This window comes from Chamaea fasciata, unplaced genomic scaffold (genome assembly GCF_029207755.1).
Source record: "Chamaea fasciata isolate MVZ Bird 193981 ecotype frontalis unplaced genomic scaffold, bChaFas1.0.hap1 SCAF_8, whole genome shotgun sequence".
In the NCBI taxonomy this organism is placed as follows: domain Eukaryota; kingdom Metazoa; phylum Chordata; class Aves; order Passeriformes; family Sylviidae; genus Chamaea; species Chamaea fasciata.
Window position 1 is genome coordinate 13,374,460 of NW_027094093.1, and position 19,653 is coordinate 13,394,112.

At 41.3% G+C, this 19,653-nt stretch overlaps 1 protein-coding gene and 1 long non-coding RNA gene across 4 annotated transcripts in view; both read right to left on the reverse strand.

Annotated features, from left to right (window-relative positions):
- ADAM23 (ADAM metallopeptidase domain 23) overlaps window positions 1-7,081 on the reverse strand; it is a 67,000-nt gene extending 59,919 nt beyond the window's left edge. For both annotated transcript variants that reach the window (XM_066189727.1, XM_066189726.1), the window contains exons 1-2: window positions 6,928-7,081; window positions 5,651-5,877 (exon numbers count right to left, since the gene is read on the reverse strand). In XM_066189727.1, coding sequence (XP_066045824.1) covers window positions 5,651-5,877; window positions 6,928-7,081 — 381 coding nt within the window. The remainder of the gene's footprint in view (window positions 1-5,650; window positions 5,878-6,927) is intronic.
- Window positions 7,082-8,521: 1,440 nt separating this feature from the next.
- Window positions 8,522-12,088, reverse strand: LOC136293236 (uncharacterized). 2 transcript variants are annotated; one of them, XR_010722115.1, is made up of 4 exons: window positions 12,061-12,088; window positions 11,292-11,322; window positions 10,351-10,384; window positions 8,522-9,746 (listed from the first exon to the last, which is right to left on the reverse strand). It is a non-coding gene; the product is annotated as an uncharacterized lncRNA (long non-coding RNA). The 2 variants fall into 2 exon arrangements; XR_010722114.1 differs by having other exon boundaries at window positions 11,292-11,325; window positions 12,061-12,085.
- Between the last annotated feature and the right edge of the window lie 7,565 nt (window positions 12,089-19,653).

Sequence of the window (19,653 nt, forward strand, 5' to 3'; positions counted from 1 at the left end):
ATGTCACAACTTGAATCCTTTCATTGTTTCCATTATCACATTTGGGCATCATTTGCCAACAATTCACTTTTTTCAGACTTCCAGGAAACTTGCAATCATCACCAAAAAACTATTATATTGGTTTTACTTTCTTCACAGTAAAACTATGCCCAACGTAATAATGTGTTATCCCTCCAAAAATACTAAGTTATGTCACAAGTCTTTAAACAAAAGTAATAGCATTATTTAACTGACTGATGGTAGCTATGAGTCTTTTGCTGGATTCATACAGATAAAATCTCCAAAGGACAAGTTCATTGCTTTTAGAAATCTATTTTTGCATACAGTTCTGCTGACTAAAATAATGGCCAAAAGCTACCTCTCTCAGTTTAGAAGCTGAGCAAGGGGTTTCATCCCTCTCATTATGGAAATAGAAATGTAAGTCAGATTTAGATGGATTTTACACCATCAAAACAGTTTTTTGCTCTAGACCCTCATTCTAATAATAGCCTAAGTTTGGTCACAAGTCAGCATGACTTACTAGATATTAGTTCATAATCCTGCTTTTAGCTTGTTGGCTTATCCTCAGACCCCATACAGAAACCATTCCCTCTTCTAGTTACCTTCCACTACTCCCTGGAAATAAAACATTTCATATGGAAACAGAATACATAAATATCCCAGTAGCATGTGAAAACTGATGTTTAAAACACACAGCATTTCAGAAAACCTCTTGTTAATGATTTGTCTCTGGACTTTAACAATAGAGGAGATACTTTGATGCACTTGAACCCCAAGCCTTGAAGACTATTCTTTGAAAGAAAGGCTGTGGGCATATGAAAAAAGACCCAAGTCTGCCTCTGGAAGCAATCCTACTGGCCCCAGGGGCCAGAACTCACCATTCTCCCCAACAGGGCAATACCTAGATACCCTTCTGTAGTAACACTGGCCTCCAAAGCCATATCTCTCTCAAGGATTCTTTTATAAGACTCCACAAAGGAGTGCATCCCTATCTTGGGCCACTTTCCTGCAGTACCCAGCTTCCCACAAATGATAGAAAACCGATAAACTTCATTTATTTCTATTTCGGAACAAGGCATAACAAGTACAAGTGTTGTGCTGCCTAACACTTAGGAAATGAAACCTTCTATAGGTTATGGTGTGAAGCTCACGAGAAGACCCAGAAATACATCTTTTAAAAAAAAAAGAATTTAAAAACTTGTAGAAATAACATGACCCACATTTCAGCTAAGAAAACAAAGATCTAGATCTAGCTGAAGTTGGCATAAGAAAAATCTCCTACTCCCAGAAATCAAAGACAGAAAGACCAATTTCACTCCTCCTGTTAGTAACTACTGAAGACAGAGTCAAGATAAGCCTTCTGCATTAATACAAATTCAATATAGAATAGAGAAAAAAATACAAAGTACACACAATCTTCCATTTACAAGTAGTACAAACTGAAGCTGCACCACAGAAAGATCAGGAAAGAAGAAAAAAAAAGGCAAAGCCAGCCAAAATACTACGAAGATTGTACAACAATCTAATACATACAAGTCACATGGACTTCATTCATTACTTTGACCAGTTCTCATTACATGGGGATTAAAAGTGAAACCGTGGCCTATAACAGGCAAGTAAAGGGAAGACTAACTAGTGCATAGGATTTTTATCTGGATTTTAGTAAGAATTCACATAATGCCATCTCTTAAGAGTTTACCAGTTGTGACCTTTGGTCTTTTGCAAAAAAAATCTGCTCTTTCTGCAACACCACTTCCTTTTAAATGGAAAAGAGTTATTTTCCTTCATCTCAAGAATGCTTTCCTGCTCAACTTTCATATGCTGCATACTAAAATTACTGAGACAGCACTGTATCTCCACCTTTAAAGCAAGGCAACATAACAAAAATTATTGCATTCACCAGGCAGGAATATTTTCTTTATGTAAATGACAAACAGCTGACCTCATCAGAAACACCTGGAGTTCCACCCCATGAAAAATAGCTCTAAATAAATCAAACTTTTGGGGGGAATATGGAACATCTTCATAGACAAATGTACTCTTCCTTATTTTTTCTGCTTTAGGATCTGCAAAACAGTTTTCCTAACACCTCTCTCCTCCCCAAAATTATATTACCAGCTTATAATTATGCATGAAGAGATGACTTCTTTACAGCTCCTGAAAACTTATGATTCAGAAACTGTCCAGTAGATACAGTCTGCCTTCATATGCATTCAGTTTGAGCTATTTTCCACTCAAAATTTGCTAAGGTTGTCCTAGGCTGTGTTTCTCCAGCAATGCTATTATGTTCAACCACCTTGCAGCGCAGGATTTTTCCTTCTGCTGGCCACTGTAAGGAAATGCTCCTAGTCTTTTGTGACAAGTTGTGCCCCATGCAGTCTTCCTGCTAGCTCCTAAAAATCTTGTGTATGGAGCCTGTGAAAATGAACCAAAGCAGTTATCTGGTTCAATAAAGAGATTACCTTCAAAACACTACCTCCACCTGCAGAAGTTTAAAAAGACAACACAGGTGACTCAGACCTCTTCATCAAGTTTAAGGATTCCTGTGAACTTCTTCAGTGTGTTTTTATAAATAGATGCTCATTTTTGAGCATTTTGCACTAAAAATAACTTCAGAAGAACTCAAAACCAGCTAGCCTTAATCCAACTACGAGGAAACAGGTACACAGAATTTAGAGTTTTCACGCATCAGGTACTTAAAATCTGCTTTTCTAAGAGCATAAAGCTAAAATAAAATATATACTAAAACTCTGTCCCCCTTGGAGATAGATCACTTTGTCAAAACTACGGCAAACATTTCTTTCTTTTAATAGTGATAAAAAGCCTTTTCCAAGAAGAAGGAATGAGAGAGGGTCTTGATCACATACACCTTCTCAATATGATGACATTTCACCAAAAGGGGATGGAGAGAATCAGTGCTAAGAAAGTAACTTATTATTGATGGGGTTTTTAATTCTCTGATACACTGTTTTCTCTCCAGTGTTTAATTTCTACCAAGATTTCACGAAGAACGTTGCAGACCCTTACTTTTGGGACATGACTTTTAAAATACATTTTAAATAATTTTACATAATTATATTTCTCCAACTTTACCTCTTTCTTCCCACATGCACACCACTTTCTCTAGTCTCACCCTCTCCTTATAGTGACTCAGCATTTCTGAGGCATTCAGGCCTAATCCCACAAACTGGCAATATTACATTATTCTGATCACTACAGAGAAGTTCCACAGAAAGGAGTCAACTGAATGTTATCCATAGCTAGAGACTGTTTCCACACCATATGCCTAGAAATGGCATATTAAAGTTGACAAGAAAATACAGGTTAGAATGTATGGTCCCAGGAACAGTAAAAGAACAACAAAAACATTTTTTCCTCAACATTTTCCACTCTATACATATATAAGGCTGTTTTAACTTTTTTCACATGTTGTTAAAAAAAATCCTGAATACAGATGTCTTTCTTTTCTAACTATAAAGGTATTTTGGCTACTTTTCTTCATTACCAATGTAAGAGACATCAAAATCTCACAAGTAAGATTTATTACAATATAGCATTTCTTTTAATTCTGGGGATGGACAAAAGCTAATAATAAAAAGAATCCTCCTCCTAAATCAAAACCAACCCCTGGGGATCTTTCACAATCAATTGCATTGTTTTGTTTATGGGTTGTTTGGGTTATTTTCCTTTTACACCTCCCAGACTTCCCCCAGTCCCAATCATTGCTCTGCAGAGAAGATCATAGCAAACATTAAACAGAAGAAAATAATATGATAACAAATATTTGAGTTGTTGTAAAGTACATGAAAGGGCAAAGAAATTACTTCATGCAAGGAAAGGCACAAGATGCAAGTTGGGGTGAAGATGACAGGAACAACGATCTGGAAGCAGGACATACAAAAATCCATCCAGACCATGAACATAATCAACTCTTTCCTTCAATTAAATACAAACAGTAACCATAAAACAATAGAAATTTCATGCCAGAAGAATGAAGTCAACATAATGTCACTCTCCATGAAGGCCCAGGATTAAGGAACTTTCCTGTGGGAAAAACTGCAGCATTAGCATTCCCTGTGCTTAAAAAGGACACGGTGAGTAGAAAGAAGATCCACTTTACACAATAGTCAGCAGCAAGCATGCCCATGGAAATCAATACCAATTCTGTCAGCACTGATTTCTGCAGAGCTTTACTCCAACACGTAGATACAATAGGGCATGGGAAGGAACAGCAATGTTCTCTCTCGTGGATGGTGCTGGGTAAGCATAGAGGTTGGTGGACACTGTCCCCTATGGATTTCAAAAAAACCCCACATACAGCAACATGGAGGAAGTATCATTCCCAAAGGCAAGTCTGCAAGCACTTGTAAATCCCTTTCTTCCCAAGAGGGGAACAGCAAGACCTCAGTGTTTTAAATGTATTTAAAAGAGTGGTCTCACTTGAAAGAGTATTAGGTCTGAATGTAGTGTTAAGTAGCTCCAACAAACAAAAAGCTTTTCTATACCAACTATAACACGCTGGTGTATTGAGATGCACCCAAAGGCACACACCAGTATCCATGTTCAATATGCTAGGGAGCAACCTTTCTTCCTATTAAAACATAAAACCTATACAGCTATCTCAGCTTCTTTTTTCAAAGATTATTCAGTACCTTATTAATTCCACATCCAAAACGGCACATAATCAGTATCAACATAAGCACACATAACATATTAAATTCACTGTCTAAAATTTCAAGAGAAATGCTATTCAATAGGTATAAACTCCATTACAGCTAAGTCCTTCAGTAACATCATACACACTGATTTGTCTCTTCCCTACCATAGTAATCTCTTCATATTCAAACCATCTTTACCTTCACTTTACCTTTTACCCTTGTAGGAATACATTAATTTTTAAAATAAAGGTTTATAAAAATAGGATGAAATAACTGCAAAAGGTACTAAGTGATATAGCTTAGACAGGTTTATTTCTTTACAGTTTCTTTAAAGTTATTCCACAAAACCAAAGTTTGTTCAATTCCATACAATTTCAGGAAAGAGAAAAAACAAACAAACAAAAAAACCAAACAAACATAACCCCCCCACACCACTTACTAGCTGCATCCATACAAAATAGAATATTAGATCTCACCATTAAAAATGAAGAATGCAGGTACTGTTTGACAAAAAAATGGAAACACTTTACAATGGTCTTCACTGGCCATACAGTGGCAGGAAATGAATGCTGATTTATTAGGCAGTGCCCCACACACTCAAAGCTAAGTAACTCTTGTTGCAAGTTTAAGATTCCAAAGAAGCTCCCTATGCAGATACTTTTGCAGTCCAGAGCTATTTTGGAAGAAATATTTTGTTGATGGTGGTGCACCAAAAGTGGAGACATCAGAATCTATGCTGATTAGCCAAGTCAACTTCACCTAATTCTCATCTACAGTTCACTTCTGAACCATTCTGAAATTCAAAATAATTATTTTTAAGTTAACACAAGGGAAATTACATTCTTGTTTAATTACATGTACTCCCTTAATTCCTAAAAATTGTGGTAGGGACCACCATTAAGTCTTGACTATCTACAGATTAAAACAAACACAGTTTCACATCACATACCACTTTTTTGAAAATTCTGCAGATGATCCTCTTTTTACCCTACCTTGTCATGTTTCTGCTGGTGCCTTGTCCTGGTATCCAGGATGTGGTAAGGGGTCTCAGAGTCTCTGTTGATGTAATAGATTAGTCTTGAAGGCAGTGTGATTTCTTTCTGGATTGCATTGCTGTAGCTGTTATTTTTACTGTTACTGCTGTTACTCTGTTGAAATGTATTCTCTTCATCTGCCAGTACTTCCTCTATCCCGCCTGCTGTTTCATTCCAGTTTAGGCCTGGGGAAGAAAGATATGCCAGCCATAAATTCCATGGCAGAATGTGTTTATTTCCATGAAAAAGCTACATATTTTCTTGCAGTTTTCTAACATTTTACTAATCACTCAAGCAAACAAAAAGATAGCTTACTCATTGAGCTAGATTTAATTCATTATTCACACATAAAATGGTTTCAGAAATAACGTTATTTATTTAATTGCATATACATTTTCATATGCAGCCATAGATTATAAATATTTTAATACCTCTCAACCTTCAGGAAGAAAAAAACCAAACTTAACGGATATGTAGTTACCCCTTGCCCCCTCTCGGATAGCTAAATTCTTTCACAAAAACCCCTCAAAAAATCTACAAAAAGCTAAGAATACTCCCCGTGTTGCTAACATACACTGAATTCAAAGTCCATGTGCACTGAATGCTAAACTTCCTATTATATAAAGGGAATTGATTTGTACTTCTTTTAACTTTGACAAGAGCCCTTTTCTTCAGTAGCAGTTTTTGAAACGAAATCCTGTATCTTTCCTCATTAAAATTTCAAGACAGTCAATCAACGCGATGTAACAACATCACAATATTACAATGTAACGGCAGTGTACTAATAATAATAACATGCTGCACATACAGACTGCATTCAGAGCATTCCACATGTCACCTACATGCAACCAAGAGCGAATAAACAACAAAGCACACACAAAAATCCGACCCCAAGAAGACAAACCAGCGGATCGCCGTCCACATGCACCGTGACACAAAGCCCACCGAAGCTTTTTGCGTCGCATCCCTCACCGGCGTCTTTCCACGCACAGCATCCCTACCCAACACACTGCAGCACCGGCACCGCACGTACCTCGCTTTTGTGCAAGCAAGCCAAGGAAACGTTAACCGAGCCCCGGGGTGACACACGCCGACACAGACACGTACACAGAGATGGGAGAGGGAAGGAAGGAAGGAATGGTTATGGGGAAATGGATGTTGCCAGGGTTTATCGCGGGGGACGGCCGCCGAGGGGCCGCAGACACCTCAGGCACCCGCAGCCCCGCCATACCCACCGGCGGCCGCTGCAGCCGCCCGGGCCCGGGGGCAGGAGGAGCCATGGAGGAGCAGGAGCAGCGAGACGAGGCGGCCGAGGAGCGGCAGGAGCGCGGCGCGACGGCAGCCGCCGCAGCCAGGCTGCCGCAGGGAGCTGCTGCCGGGCGGCTTCATGGCTCATAGCGCCCCGGGGGGGGGGGGGGGGGGGGGGGGCAGCACGGCACAGCCCTCACGGTCGGCGGGCTGTGTCCGGGGGGCGCGGGCGGAGCGGGTCCCCGCAGCGGCACCGCCCGTGCGGCTCCTGCCGCTGCCGCCGCCGCGAGGGACACAGCGGCACCTCAGCGCGGGGGCGGGCAGGTCCCCGCAGCGGCACCGCCCGTGCGGTTCCTGCCGCTGCCGCCGTGAGGGACACACCGGCACCGCCTCGACACCTCAGCGCGGGGGCGGGCGGGCGGCGGCGCGCGCGCACCTTCCGCGCCCGCCCCCGGTCGCGCGGCCCCGCGCACGCGCGCTCGGGCCGGGCCGGGCGGGGCGGCGGCCGCTGTCCGATGTGCTGCTGCTGCCCGCGGGCACCGGCGGGACGCGGCTCTGCCGGCACGTCCGCGCCGCTCGGACGCGCTGCGCCTGTCGCGGGTGTCGCCGTCCGCTGTGCTGCCGAGAGTGAGGTGCTGCCTGCCGGCGGGGTGACCGCCGCCAGCTGCGCGCACAGCTGCGCCGGGCCGGGGTCCCGCGGCGGGGGGCGGCCGAGCGGGCTGGAGCGGCAGCCGGGAGCGGGTGCGCGGCTGCCCGCGGCGTAGCCCACAGACCTCTCCCCTGACGTGGGCACAGCTGCAACCAGCTGGGTTTAGGAATTATTTTAAAGAACTTTCACACAGAGCCAAATTACTTTGAAATCCGTCAGCCCTGATCAAAGTTCGGAGGTCTCCGGAGACACTGAACAGCAGCAGGGGCAGCTTGTTCTCCTGAGAGCCGGGCAGGCCGGCCTTCGCGCCCCGGGCAGCTCTGCAAGTTGAGCTGTTTCAGAGCTGGCAGTCCCCAGCTACTGCAGAAGGCTACTGCATGAGCAGCCCCTGCTCCGAGTGTTGTGCGAGCTTCAGGCTTCCCCCTTTCCTGCCTCCCAACGCCTCCAGCTAAGAGCCCTGTTCCTTGCATCCCCCCCTCGGCGTTCTCTTTGCTCCCTGGGACCCGCTGATCCTTACTGACTGCAGCTAACCCCTGCAATGAAAGGGTGTGGTGGTGAGAACCAAATGTTATCAAGAAAAGGTGTACATATATTACAAAAAAAATGGTTGTGTGTACAATAAACCAAGAGGAGGACTGCAGGGAGGTGCATGGTCAGGTTCTGACCTGGTGTAAATCCACTCTGCTGTGCTGTGTTCTGCAGCAGACTGTCTGGACAGCAAACAGAAGGATTGGTGCATTTCTGTGCAGTGAATTGTATCTTTCATACTTCCAGTCCAGTACGCCTGGGGTGAACCACCAACATGTAGAATAGTTGCAAAGATAAAAATAACTTCAAAGAGATATGAGGAGATGAATCTGCTGTTTTGTATTCATTCCGTGACTCCAGGAGTCAGAAAACCTGAGTTCAGAGACAAGTTTAGATATGGAGTTCTTAGCAAACATTTTGCCCAGCAGACTTCTAATACCCAAGAACAGATATGTTTTACTTTGGTACAAGTCTTGCTGCTGAGGAAATAAAGATGTTTTTCTCTCTCTCTTTTTTTTTTTTCTGGATATTGCTTTTGTCAGTTTATGCCTTCTAATCTGAGTCTGCATACCACATGGATTTCCAGAAAGATAGGTCGTGTTCTGTTTCACATAATTTTCTCTACATTCCAGCCTGACTTCATTATCATTGTTAATTTAGAAAGTATAAGCAGTTTTACAGATCCTTACCCTGCAGACTACTTTATAACAGTAGTGTTACTAGTTTTTTTAAAAAATAATTCTGAATTCTCATGCTGGTTAAATAGATGCTGCTTGTGGAAACGAAAAATCTAGGTGTGTAGCAGCAGACAAACACTTTGAAAAGACAGATCCATAGTATTGCCAGGGGTAAGAAAAAAGTATAAAATGTGCCTTAGGATTTCACTGTTGTATAGGTCTAATGAGAAAGCTACACCAGGTTTCTACATAAAATGATCTTCCTTAATCTCACATTTCCAGGCATTTTCCATGCAGCCCACCCAGCCCAACTGTTCCTGATCATTAGATATCACTAGACTATTTCAAACAATAGCAGCTCATGTATATTCCCTAAATATATAAACAGAACAAAGGATCAGTTATGTCAGTGCAGTCAGATCTAAAATAAATACAATTTAAAATATTTTGGTAGCAAAGAGAAAAAGAGTAGAATGACCATGACAATTAAAAAAAAAATCCAGAAACTTTCACCACACACGAGAAACAAGTCTAGCAACAATGAACACTGGAAACACCTGCTTTCTGAAACTACTAGGTCTTGAATTTGCTGGCCAGATTTTGAGGATAAAAAATAATAATTGCCTTTTTGTACAAAGGTGGTCTAGGGCAATGATTTTCTGAAGTTCTTTTAACTCATGTACAAGCCTGCAGCAGAAATAAGCATCTGAAGAACCATCTAAAGCAGACATGTTTACTCTCCAAAGCCCTGATGGGCATGTAGCTCAAGCTGCGCCTCATAAACCTGCTAGAAACCTTCAGATGGTCATATGCAGTTCACAGAGCATAATCAGCTGAAGCGTCCTACTATGAATGACAGCTGCTTTTTCTTTTTTTTTCTTTTTTTTTTTTTAACTTGCTTTCAACTTCGAAAGACACTATGATAATCCCAGATAGATTGCACTGCAGATGTCTGAAAACAAAACACCAGAAGCATGGGTTATTCTAGCATCTGTATCCAGTAAAAGAAATTGAAACATCTAAGTCAGAAGCACACAGGAAACCTGACAGCTGGAACTTCAAGACTGGCTGGGGAGCAAATGTGTACCATGCAAGGTATACGTAGACTTTCCATCGGGGTGTTAAACAGACTTTACATCACAACTTCAGGTGCTTGCCCAGAGCTTTCTAATTTCTTCCTCCTTTATCAGGGTGGGGGGCAGTGAGCACATGGGATGAAATTTCAGTGTCACAATTCAAAAAAGGCTTCAAATGCAAAACTGCTAATTATCATCTTGGCTGTTCATATTGATACTGAGGTGGAAGATACTGAGGTGGCTCAGACTCTGTTAACCCAGCCATAAAGATAACAGACTTCCAACACAATCAAATGCCTTTTCTGATGTCACCTGAAAAAAATCACGACATCACTTGTCCTGGGAAAATCTCTATGTAAAATATGGGTTTAAAGAACTTGTTCCTTACAAAGCATAAATAATATTGGTCTTCCTGAGTGAGCACAGTAAGACAGTATCTTACTAGAAAATAATTTCTAGATTTCAGCAGTAGTCTCTTACCTAATATTTATTTCAAGAATCCATGTAACAAGTCCTGTAACAAATAAGCAAGTGGGATATTCCTGGATATTCCCCACAGACATAAACTGCTTTTCATTTTAACAGAAAGAGAAAAAGAGGAACATTTCTGTTGCAGATGAAATACGAAGGAGACAAGTTCAGAAGATGCAAACATGGGTGACTGATTTATCAAAAAGTCTTTGCAAGGATGCCATAAGAACAGATCAAATTTACAACAGTGACGATCATTATAGAGGAGTAAAGCACTGGCGTAACCTGTCACTTTGGTAATAATGGTGATTCCAGCTGGGCAGCTCCAGACTGACCCTGGCCGATGAAAGGTATAAATGCCACGGGCTGCAGGCAGCACAAACAGCACGGCAGAAGCAGCTATTGCTGAACTCTGCTCCCAGAGAAGGGCAGTAGTCAAGTCTGATTCTGATTTATTCACATTACTGCAGCACTAGCAGGCTCAGCTAGGGGCCTGCTGTGCCCTGTGCTGTACACACAGGACAAAATGACAGACCTCTGTTAAGAGAAATTTCCTTTTAATTTACAATAGCAAATAGCCCAGGCAGTGCTGTAAATAACAGAAGAAATCTAACAGTTCTAGGAGGGGTACCAAGTATGCTGCAAGTCTAAAAAGTGGTAATTACACTGGGGACTTTTAACAATAGATCCTCATTAGCTGGCATGTAACTAATGCATACAACCTGTAATCTGCATGCAAAAGGAGGTTGTAGCCATTCTCTATTTCTCAACAGGGTGTTAACAGTGAAGACAAAACTGTACTGAAACTTCACACCACCCATATTTCCTTACTTTGTATCATATGCAATATAAGCATGGATAATTTACACTGAGAAGAAACCTGGTAATTGCAATGAACAATGCATTGCATTAGCATAACTGGTTTTAATCATTCATGTTTGAATACTCACCAATTCTCCATGTTCAGCTATTCCTAAAGAGCTCCTCAGTAAGTAGAGTAAAAGAGAATATAGCTGTTAGAATTTTTTGTAATTACGTGACCATCTCTTTCTACACTTCCCACCACCTAATAATGCAGCAGCAACACAGCATTTACTCAGAAAAATCAGTACTTTTCATTTATTCTGTTTATTTTAGCCTCTTTAAATACTTTTCGGTAACTGAGGGGGCAGGAAATCTGAGAAATACATAAGACAGATTCAGGAAACAGAGCACTGACTCTAGATTGTTCAGAAGCACACATCACTTTCCAAACTGTAGATCTAACAGAACTGGGTTTCCATTACCCTTCACTTTTCCATTTTTATTTCAACCTCATACACTTTAGAGGAAGAGCTTCCTCCTGCTACTTCATGGTTCAACAGAGCCCTAAAAACAATAGTGGAACTATATGCAACTGGTGGAACTATGTACAATATTGGGCAAAATAGTATTTTAAACACAGTAATACTATAGAATAAAATACAGTAAAAAATTTCACTTTCCTCTCAGAACTGTCACTCATATACTGAGATCTGTGTGCACGTCTTCATTAATAACTCTGCTCACCAGTGGTACTGCACAAATGAACTCTTTTGTGAGTACTGCATGTTCCAGCACTCCAGGGTAGAATATACACAGTAATTAGGATATACTTGCCAGCCCTCTCCCCTTAACACTGTGAAATGTTAATATTAAGGTCAAGTGAAATAAGTAAAATGATAAAAGAATATATCTTACCCGTGTTCAGCAGGGAAGGAAAGGGAACACAGCTGTGCTGCTAATAGCAAATGGGTCAGAGGGTTTATTAATTGAAGTTCAAATTGTATCCAGGTGAAACTTAAAATCAATCATTTCATTCTGGATGCAGGAAAAATTATTTTGAAAAACGTGCCAGACTAATTTCAGAATTAATTCACTGTGTCCTCCTGTATAATTAGCTAAGCTTTCATAGTCAAAGGATTTTACAAGCTGTTTAGTAGGATTCCTCAGCAGCATTTAAACAACTGCATGTAAGAAATTGTACACAAGACACTGCAGTGAGAGGTTATGCTACCAGTGGAAATATTCTCATACTAAAACCTCCAATTATTCACCATATTGTCCAAATTATTAATAAGAAAGAGGGCAGCAACAGAAACATGCTGGTCAATGAGGCTACCTAGAACACATTTGTCAACGGTTCTGATACAGATATGCTTAGCAAGTAAAACACATGCTACCAGCAGGGAAAAAAGGGGTGTTCTTCAACTACGCAAGCACTTCTAACTCTGGCTGTTGCAACAGCCTGCTCCTTGCTAGCTTGTTTCACTCTTGTGAGGTAAAATGTAAAAATAGTGTCAAGAAAGTAAGATGGGGTGGCAGGGGAAATCTTACTTAGATACGTACTTCTTCCAAATAAACACATGGAGTTTACATCCCAAGCATTTGCCACAGCTGATGAAACGTTTCCGAGTGGTAGGTTCTAAAAAAGCCAGATTGCAGCTATTCGAGTGCAGCTTTGGAAGGGGTAGGGATGATGTCATCACTCACTCCCTGACACACTTGCACAGGGGAGAAGGGGTCTGCAATAGATTTCTGGAATCATCAAGTCTGGCCCGTGGCTATTTCACAGCACAATTCATTCCATACATTGCCTTCAAGACTAACTGGGGAGTTAGTCCTTCTACTACCACTGGAAGGCTGTTTCAGAAGCTCATAGTTAGAATCACTAAGCAATCCTCCTCCTTTCCAGACTGAATTTATTCATGCCCAACAGGAACCCATTTGTTCTTGTGCCCCCCTTCTGTTCCTGCAGCAATGCTAGCACTAAGAGCTCATTCCCTCTACTGGTAGAAAGGACCAGGCTCTCAAAGCTTACAGCATGTAAGCCCAAGTGATAGGTGAAAATTTAATGAGACTGAAGTTGAAAATATCTTACTGCACAGAGAGGCCCCAAAGAGTAAAGGCTGCATTAGCCTGAGAAGCAGAAGGAATATGGCCATGCCAGTACAACACATGCTTGAGCTACTAAACCTCACTGGGAAAAGGAACTTACCATCTATAGCTACTACTGCTTGGACGATGGTTCACTGGGTGTGGACACACAGAATTTAAAGGCGTTACAGTTGCTTTTCTAATGTTCACCTCAAAATAGAAATGTTCTTCCTTCAATAATTGGCAGGTGCTGAGGTGCTGCTCAGGTACACAGTCTTGCATTCAAGAGAGACACCTGTGCTGCTGCTGCTGTCATCACTGCTGGCATATTATGCTATAAAAGGTAGGTAAAAATGCTGAGAAGTGGCAATGTTCATCACATGAGGAAAATCCTGGTGTTTCCAAAAAATGCAGCCCTATGAAACAGGCAGAAAACCCCCCAAAACCTGTTATATCCAATTAGGCATCCTGCCTATTCTTCATAGACAAATTTGGACCAGTTTCCCTGCTCTTTCCCTAATTAGGCATAGGGATGAATCAGACATGAAACCTGCTACCCTAAAAGATTCCTATTTGGTGCTGTATCTAGGCTTTGGCACTGATTCCCCTAAAGAGCCTAAAACATTTAACTATCATTTCTCTAGAGAGATGGTCTGAATTTTAAAGAAAAATCAGTGCAAAGTATTATCAAATTGTTGCACTAAAGCCTTAGGGTGTCCCCAACACCCTAAATGAGTTATATATGAGTTACTAAAATACATTTTTTATCACAAAAATATCTTGCAATATTGGACATGGATCACAGATTGGTGTGTTATGATCCCCACACCAAAGATCTTCTGAACTAATTTCCTTGTAACTTTTATATACAATCAAAGAAAGTCCTCTTTCAGCTTCTCCCTGCCAGTCATTCTGGACCTATGGATTCCCAAATCTTAGAGGTTAGTCACAGATTTGGTCATTCTCATGACCCATCTGTCAAAGAGAGCATCAATGTAGTTGTTTTGTAACATTACGTCAAAATTATGCACAGATCCCAGTGAATGTTTTGCATAATTCCTGCTATTAATTTTTTGCTTCCTAAGGAAGCTCAAGTAAATTTTCAATCTCCCAAAGCACAAAAAGGGTCACCACCCAACAATATTTTACTGCTTTACCAGACTCAAGCTGCCAGTGCCATAATGCAGCAGATAATTCAGAGGTTTGCTTCTTCTGCTTTATCACCTCTGTACAAATGCAAATAAGACCCAAAAAGTCTTTCCCCAATGGAGTATGCACCCCCCAGGCTTCGTGTTAATTTTCTGGACAAAAAATCTCAGCCACAAATCTTTAGAGCACAAAAACCCCGAAATCCTCACCACCATGAAAAAGGGTACTCCTCTTTCACACCCACAGAAGCCACACACAGCCCTCCCATGTGGATTGTCATGTCAAGAACCCACTCCTGGGGGATGTGAAATTATGTCCTTTACCCCGCTGCTTTCATTTTTCCTTTCACCCACATGAACTCACACTTAGTCACCCTTCAAAGATCTTATTATTTCTCTATAAGCATATGTTCCCCATGGTTTTCTGGAATTGCTTATCCCACTAGTTAACCACAAGTTTAAACACACGTTATTATTTGTTGTTACTATGGAAATGTAGCATGTTTTTTAAGACATCCTTGGAAATTAAAGAAGCACAATTATATCCTGCACCGAGTATCTTTGTAGCACACATGATTGAAAAACTGCTACTTTTCCTATATCCCCCACTACCAAGAACAGGTTTATTATTCAAACCCCATAGTTCAAATATAATTTTTTCTATTATTTCTTATAAAACTGCTTCTTATGAGGAATTAATTAATTTGCTTTTCTCTCTTAAATTCCATCCATATCTTATGACTAAGAAATGTTCCAACATTCACCACCTTTCAGTTTCTCACCTCTTCATCCCATTTTCTACATGTGGACTCCAGAAGCCCCATAAAAAAATAAGAAGGTAGCTTCAATAGCCTTGAGAAACCAAAGGCCTCAATGTTTAATGATGGCAGAACAATTTCTTGATGCAGATGAGCACAAGGGGCATGGCACAGTTGTCTGTGCACACAGGTGCCAGCTACTGCTTGAAGAGAAGACATCACCAAAAGCAGTCCATATCTATAATTCAGGTTTAGTTGCACCATCTACAGTATCACATATAAAGAATTTCACATAAATAATAAGAAAACCATAGGAATACATTAACTTGCAGCAGAAAATGTTTGCTTACTGCAAGCAACTCCAGAAAATTAGCTGCTCCTACTCATAGCTGAAAAGGACCAGTTTGCTGATAATCAAAACACTGCAAGCATCAAGTACCTAAACAAGAACCAAAATTAAAAAAAAAAACAAACAAACTCACTGCTGATGAAATGGGATTTCAGACCAAATAGTATTCCTATATCAAATACATACACCAAACTTGGATCATAAGGCTGCAAAATAAAGTATTTACTCAGAGAAACTTGAATTCTCCTTAATTTTTATTTCAGTTCTCATGTCCTCATACTGCATGTGGAGCTTGGATTGCAACAGAATTTTTTAAATACATAAACAAATATGCTTCAGATGGCAGAGCTTGGTGGACTGAAGCATTAAACAGCAGGGGAATATGCCCAAAGGTACAAAACAGATCAACTACACAGTCTAAAGGACAGTCTGACCTCTGCTGGCCAAGGGCATTTCAAGGCCCTTTCACTGGACAGTGTTTTCCTGCCTGTTTGGGGTTTTTTTTTAAACATTATTTTGGCTGCATCCCAAAATTTATGGTGCTCTCCAACACAGTTGCATAATCCATGAAACTTCCAAAGAGAGGTTTACCAAAGAGATCCTGCTGAGCACAAAATATCTCTTTTTGCTCATTCTGCTTACAGATAAATTGACTTTTCTTGTAGAAGAGAAAACTGCTCTTAAACAGCCTTTACCATCCATTGATTCAGGCTCTGCTTAAGCAATACAACAGTGTGTCACAACATTATACCACCTACAAACTCTAAGAGGGAAATAACAGTAGCTGAATGGATGCAGACAAGAAGCATCACTGTAATACAATAATAAAATAATTCCTAGATCAAAACCAATGTGATCAGAATTGTAGTATTTCTTTTCCATTATTTTGCTAAGTAACAATCACAAGAAATCGATGCAATTCTCTTTCTGCTTCAGGAAGTCTGGCCTCTCAACAGTTCAATTCAAAACATCAGCCTGTTTTATGCTAGCTAAAGAAAAACCTTATTTTCTTGAGCCTAATTGTTTTAAACCTAACTTTCCCAATCTATACTGCAGCCCAGCACTCAGATCAGTGTAAAAGAGCACTGGTTACTTCCTAGGAGGTACCACACTTGAAACCTCCCTCTCTCTGGTTTTCAAGTGAATTTAGTTATTTCTATTTTGAGAACAGCCCTTATAGATATGGGCATATGGTAACAACCTTCAGTCTGGGCTTAGATAAGATACAAATAGTCTTCCAGTGACATTTAAATGCAGGTTTCTGGAACCCTTTTTGGTCACAGACAAATGTGTTAAGGCAACCAGTTGCAGAGCCAAAACTAGAATCTGTACTGGAAGCACTAATGTGCTTATCCAGTCAGGGTAGAAAATGTTATTTGGCTGATATGAGCTGTCATGCAGCTGAACTGAGAGCTCAAATTTAAAATATTCATCATCATCCTAGCAGTCTTATCATCCCCTCCCTTCTCCAAGAGAGCAATGAAGAAACAGCCTTACATTTTCAGAGGTAACTGTTTTACAGAGGGAACATCTTTTGTTGCCAAGCCTGAGTCATCCCTACAGACTCATTTCTCGAAGAAGCATGCACATAGAACTGACAGCTGATCACAAACCATCTCCCAACTTCCATAAAATCTTATCGGTTTTAAAGCAACCTAGTAAAATTAAGACACAGTAACCTTTTCTTTATAGTGGCAAATATTAATAAAACTCTCTGTTACAGTAGTTATGAAGAGGGAAGACTTTTTTATTCATAAAACTAGGTCACTGAGGAAATAACATGCTCGCATAGCAGGGGTGTGCAGATAGCATATTTGCCAGCTTGTTACCACAGCTTGGACTGCCCCATTTGCCTCTCAGCTGCTCCCAGTGCAGTTCTGGCACTGGACCTTACAGGGCTCCCAGCAGCAGAAACACAGACCAGGAGCAATGACCCCGAGCCTGACAACTTCCCCAGGCATTGCTGTGAGCAGAAATGAGACCTTGAGGGGCAGGTGAAAAGAGTCAGCACAGAAGCTTTAGCAGCTGGTATGTTAGATGGTGAATAGCAGGTGGTAATAACTTTAACTTCTAAAAAGCACAGATATTGGATAAATAATATTCTTCCGCTGGGGTTTCTTTTGGCTGATGCCACCATATCAGCCAGACCATGTCAGTATTGCCCACATAAACTGTGAGCAGGGTGATTATCCCAGCTGGCCTATGGCCACAGAAGAGCTCCAGATGCTGGGCTGACAAGTGCCATCAACTTTCTGAGGACAGGCTTGGGCAGGGGGGCTTATTTGGTGAGAATCTGTTTGGCAGAGTAAATTGTAAACTCCTGGGTAAAAGACTGAGGATGCACAGGGAAAATTGCTAAACATCACACCCAAGACCTAGATGGTTTGGGTCTGAAGGCCTTTGTTGGAAAAACAAAAAGACAAAGGAGGCCCTTGGGTGATTGGTTCCTTCCCCCAGTCCAGAAGGCTCCCTACCACACACTCACAGGTAGGTACATGGGTCAGGCAATGAGCTTCTTCTCTGGCCCGTGGCCATGTTCAGGCTCTTCTTTGAAGGAAATCTCACCACCAGTGAAGATGCCAGTCAGCACCTCTCTGAATTTCCCTGCTCCCGGCCAGATCAGGCAGGAGCAGCGCCACAGCAGAATCGCTGTTGCAGCCAGGTCACCTTTCACACTCACTGCCATGCTGAGTGGTTGGGGCAGGGGCAGATAAGGGCTCAGTAAAAGCAGGAGTTGGGCAAGGACAGCCAGGTCTCAGCGGGAGCTAGGGCAAGCACTGTCTCCTTTTGTCTTTCTCATCCCTTGGCTTGCTGTCATGTCGCTGCTGGAAATGAGGCAGCTGTGAACAAGGACCTTGGATCAACACTAGGGGTGCCTTCCCAATTTGTACAGCTCTGCATGGACCTGAGCTCTCTGGGTTACTTTCATGGTGGAAGGTCTCAGGTTTCATTGAGTGATTTTCCCATGTCGGGCAAGCAGTTTTTTTCTGACCTCTTTCTGGCTCCTTTGCTGCAATGCTTCACTGTAAATTCAATGAAACTGCAAATAATGAGACAAGAAGTGCCAAATGCTTATTTGGTAACCCTCCTACCACATCTTTCACAGGTCTCAGATGGCTGTGTCAGGAGGAGACAGAGATATCCTTTGCTGCCTTTCCTGAAAACTGATTCTGTTTTGATGAAAGCAGTTGTAATCTCTTCCCACTTATCCTGCCAAACCCAAGCTCCACCCAGCATGAATCCTTGGTATGATCTGCATTAGGTTGCCAGCAAGGCCTGTTACTTTTCCAACTGACATTTGGAGATAGTAGAGATTTCTTACCTTTTTTTTTTTTTTACATTTTTACTGTAAAGATGTCCTCAAGGGATTTACATGGAGATCTTTCCGTTACATTCTCCAGCAGACATTTCTGCCCCAATAGGAAAGGCAGATGAATATCTAGAAGACTCTTTGCTCAAGGCATATAGTAATTAGCATTCCTTGTGCCAGGAGGGAGAGGATTAGACTCTCCCCAGCCATCTGGCGAAGATGCCTTGCCAATGTCAGAAGAGCATTTTGCTATATAAACAGCACAAAGCATATATCCATATCCAATTTTGAAATTTAGTATTTTTCCATTGAAAATAAAATCTGGTTTTGCACAGTGCAAAGAGGAAAATGGAAATGCAACACACCATATAATAAGACACTGAAAGTGATGTTGTTGAATCTTAAATTTTAATTTTGGGCACACTAGCACTAGTTAAAAATGGCCATGTAATGCAAGTTCTCAGAGATTTCACAAACCACCTTCATGACATCCATACTTGTTCAGCATACTTTCATGATTAACCTGCTGAATAGGAAAATTGGAACAGTCGTGTGAAATGTAAAACAGGGATGTCTAAATTTATTTGGAAAAAGTAATGCTGTAGGGCCTTGGAGGAAGAGACACCCAAGTTCTCCCAACTCTAATTGTTACACCATCCTTCACCAAAACATTTTCAGTTACAACCAACAAGTTGCACTCTGCAGAAAGGTAATTCCATTTTCTGGTGGATTTTGATACACTCTTTCATTATGTTTCATTACAGTTTGGAGCAAAACTGTAATGAAGACTTGTTTTGTTTCCAGTTGGCTACCAAAGAGGATGGAGCTAAAGCTCTGGAAGAGCCTATGTCT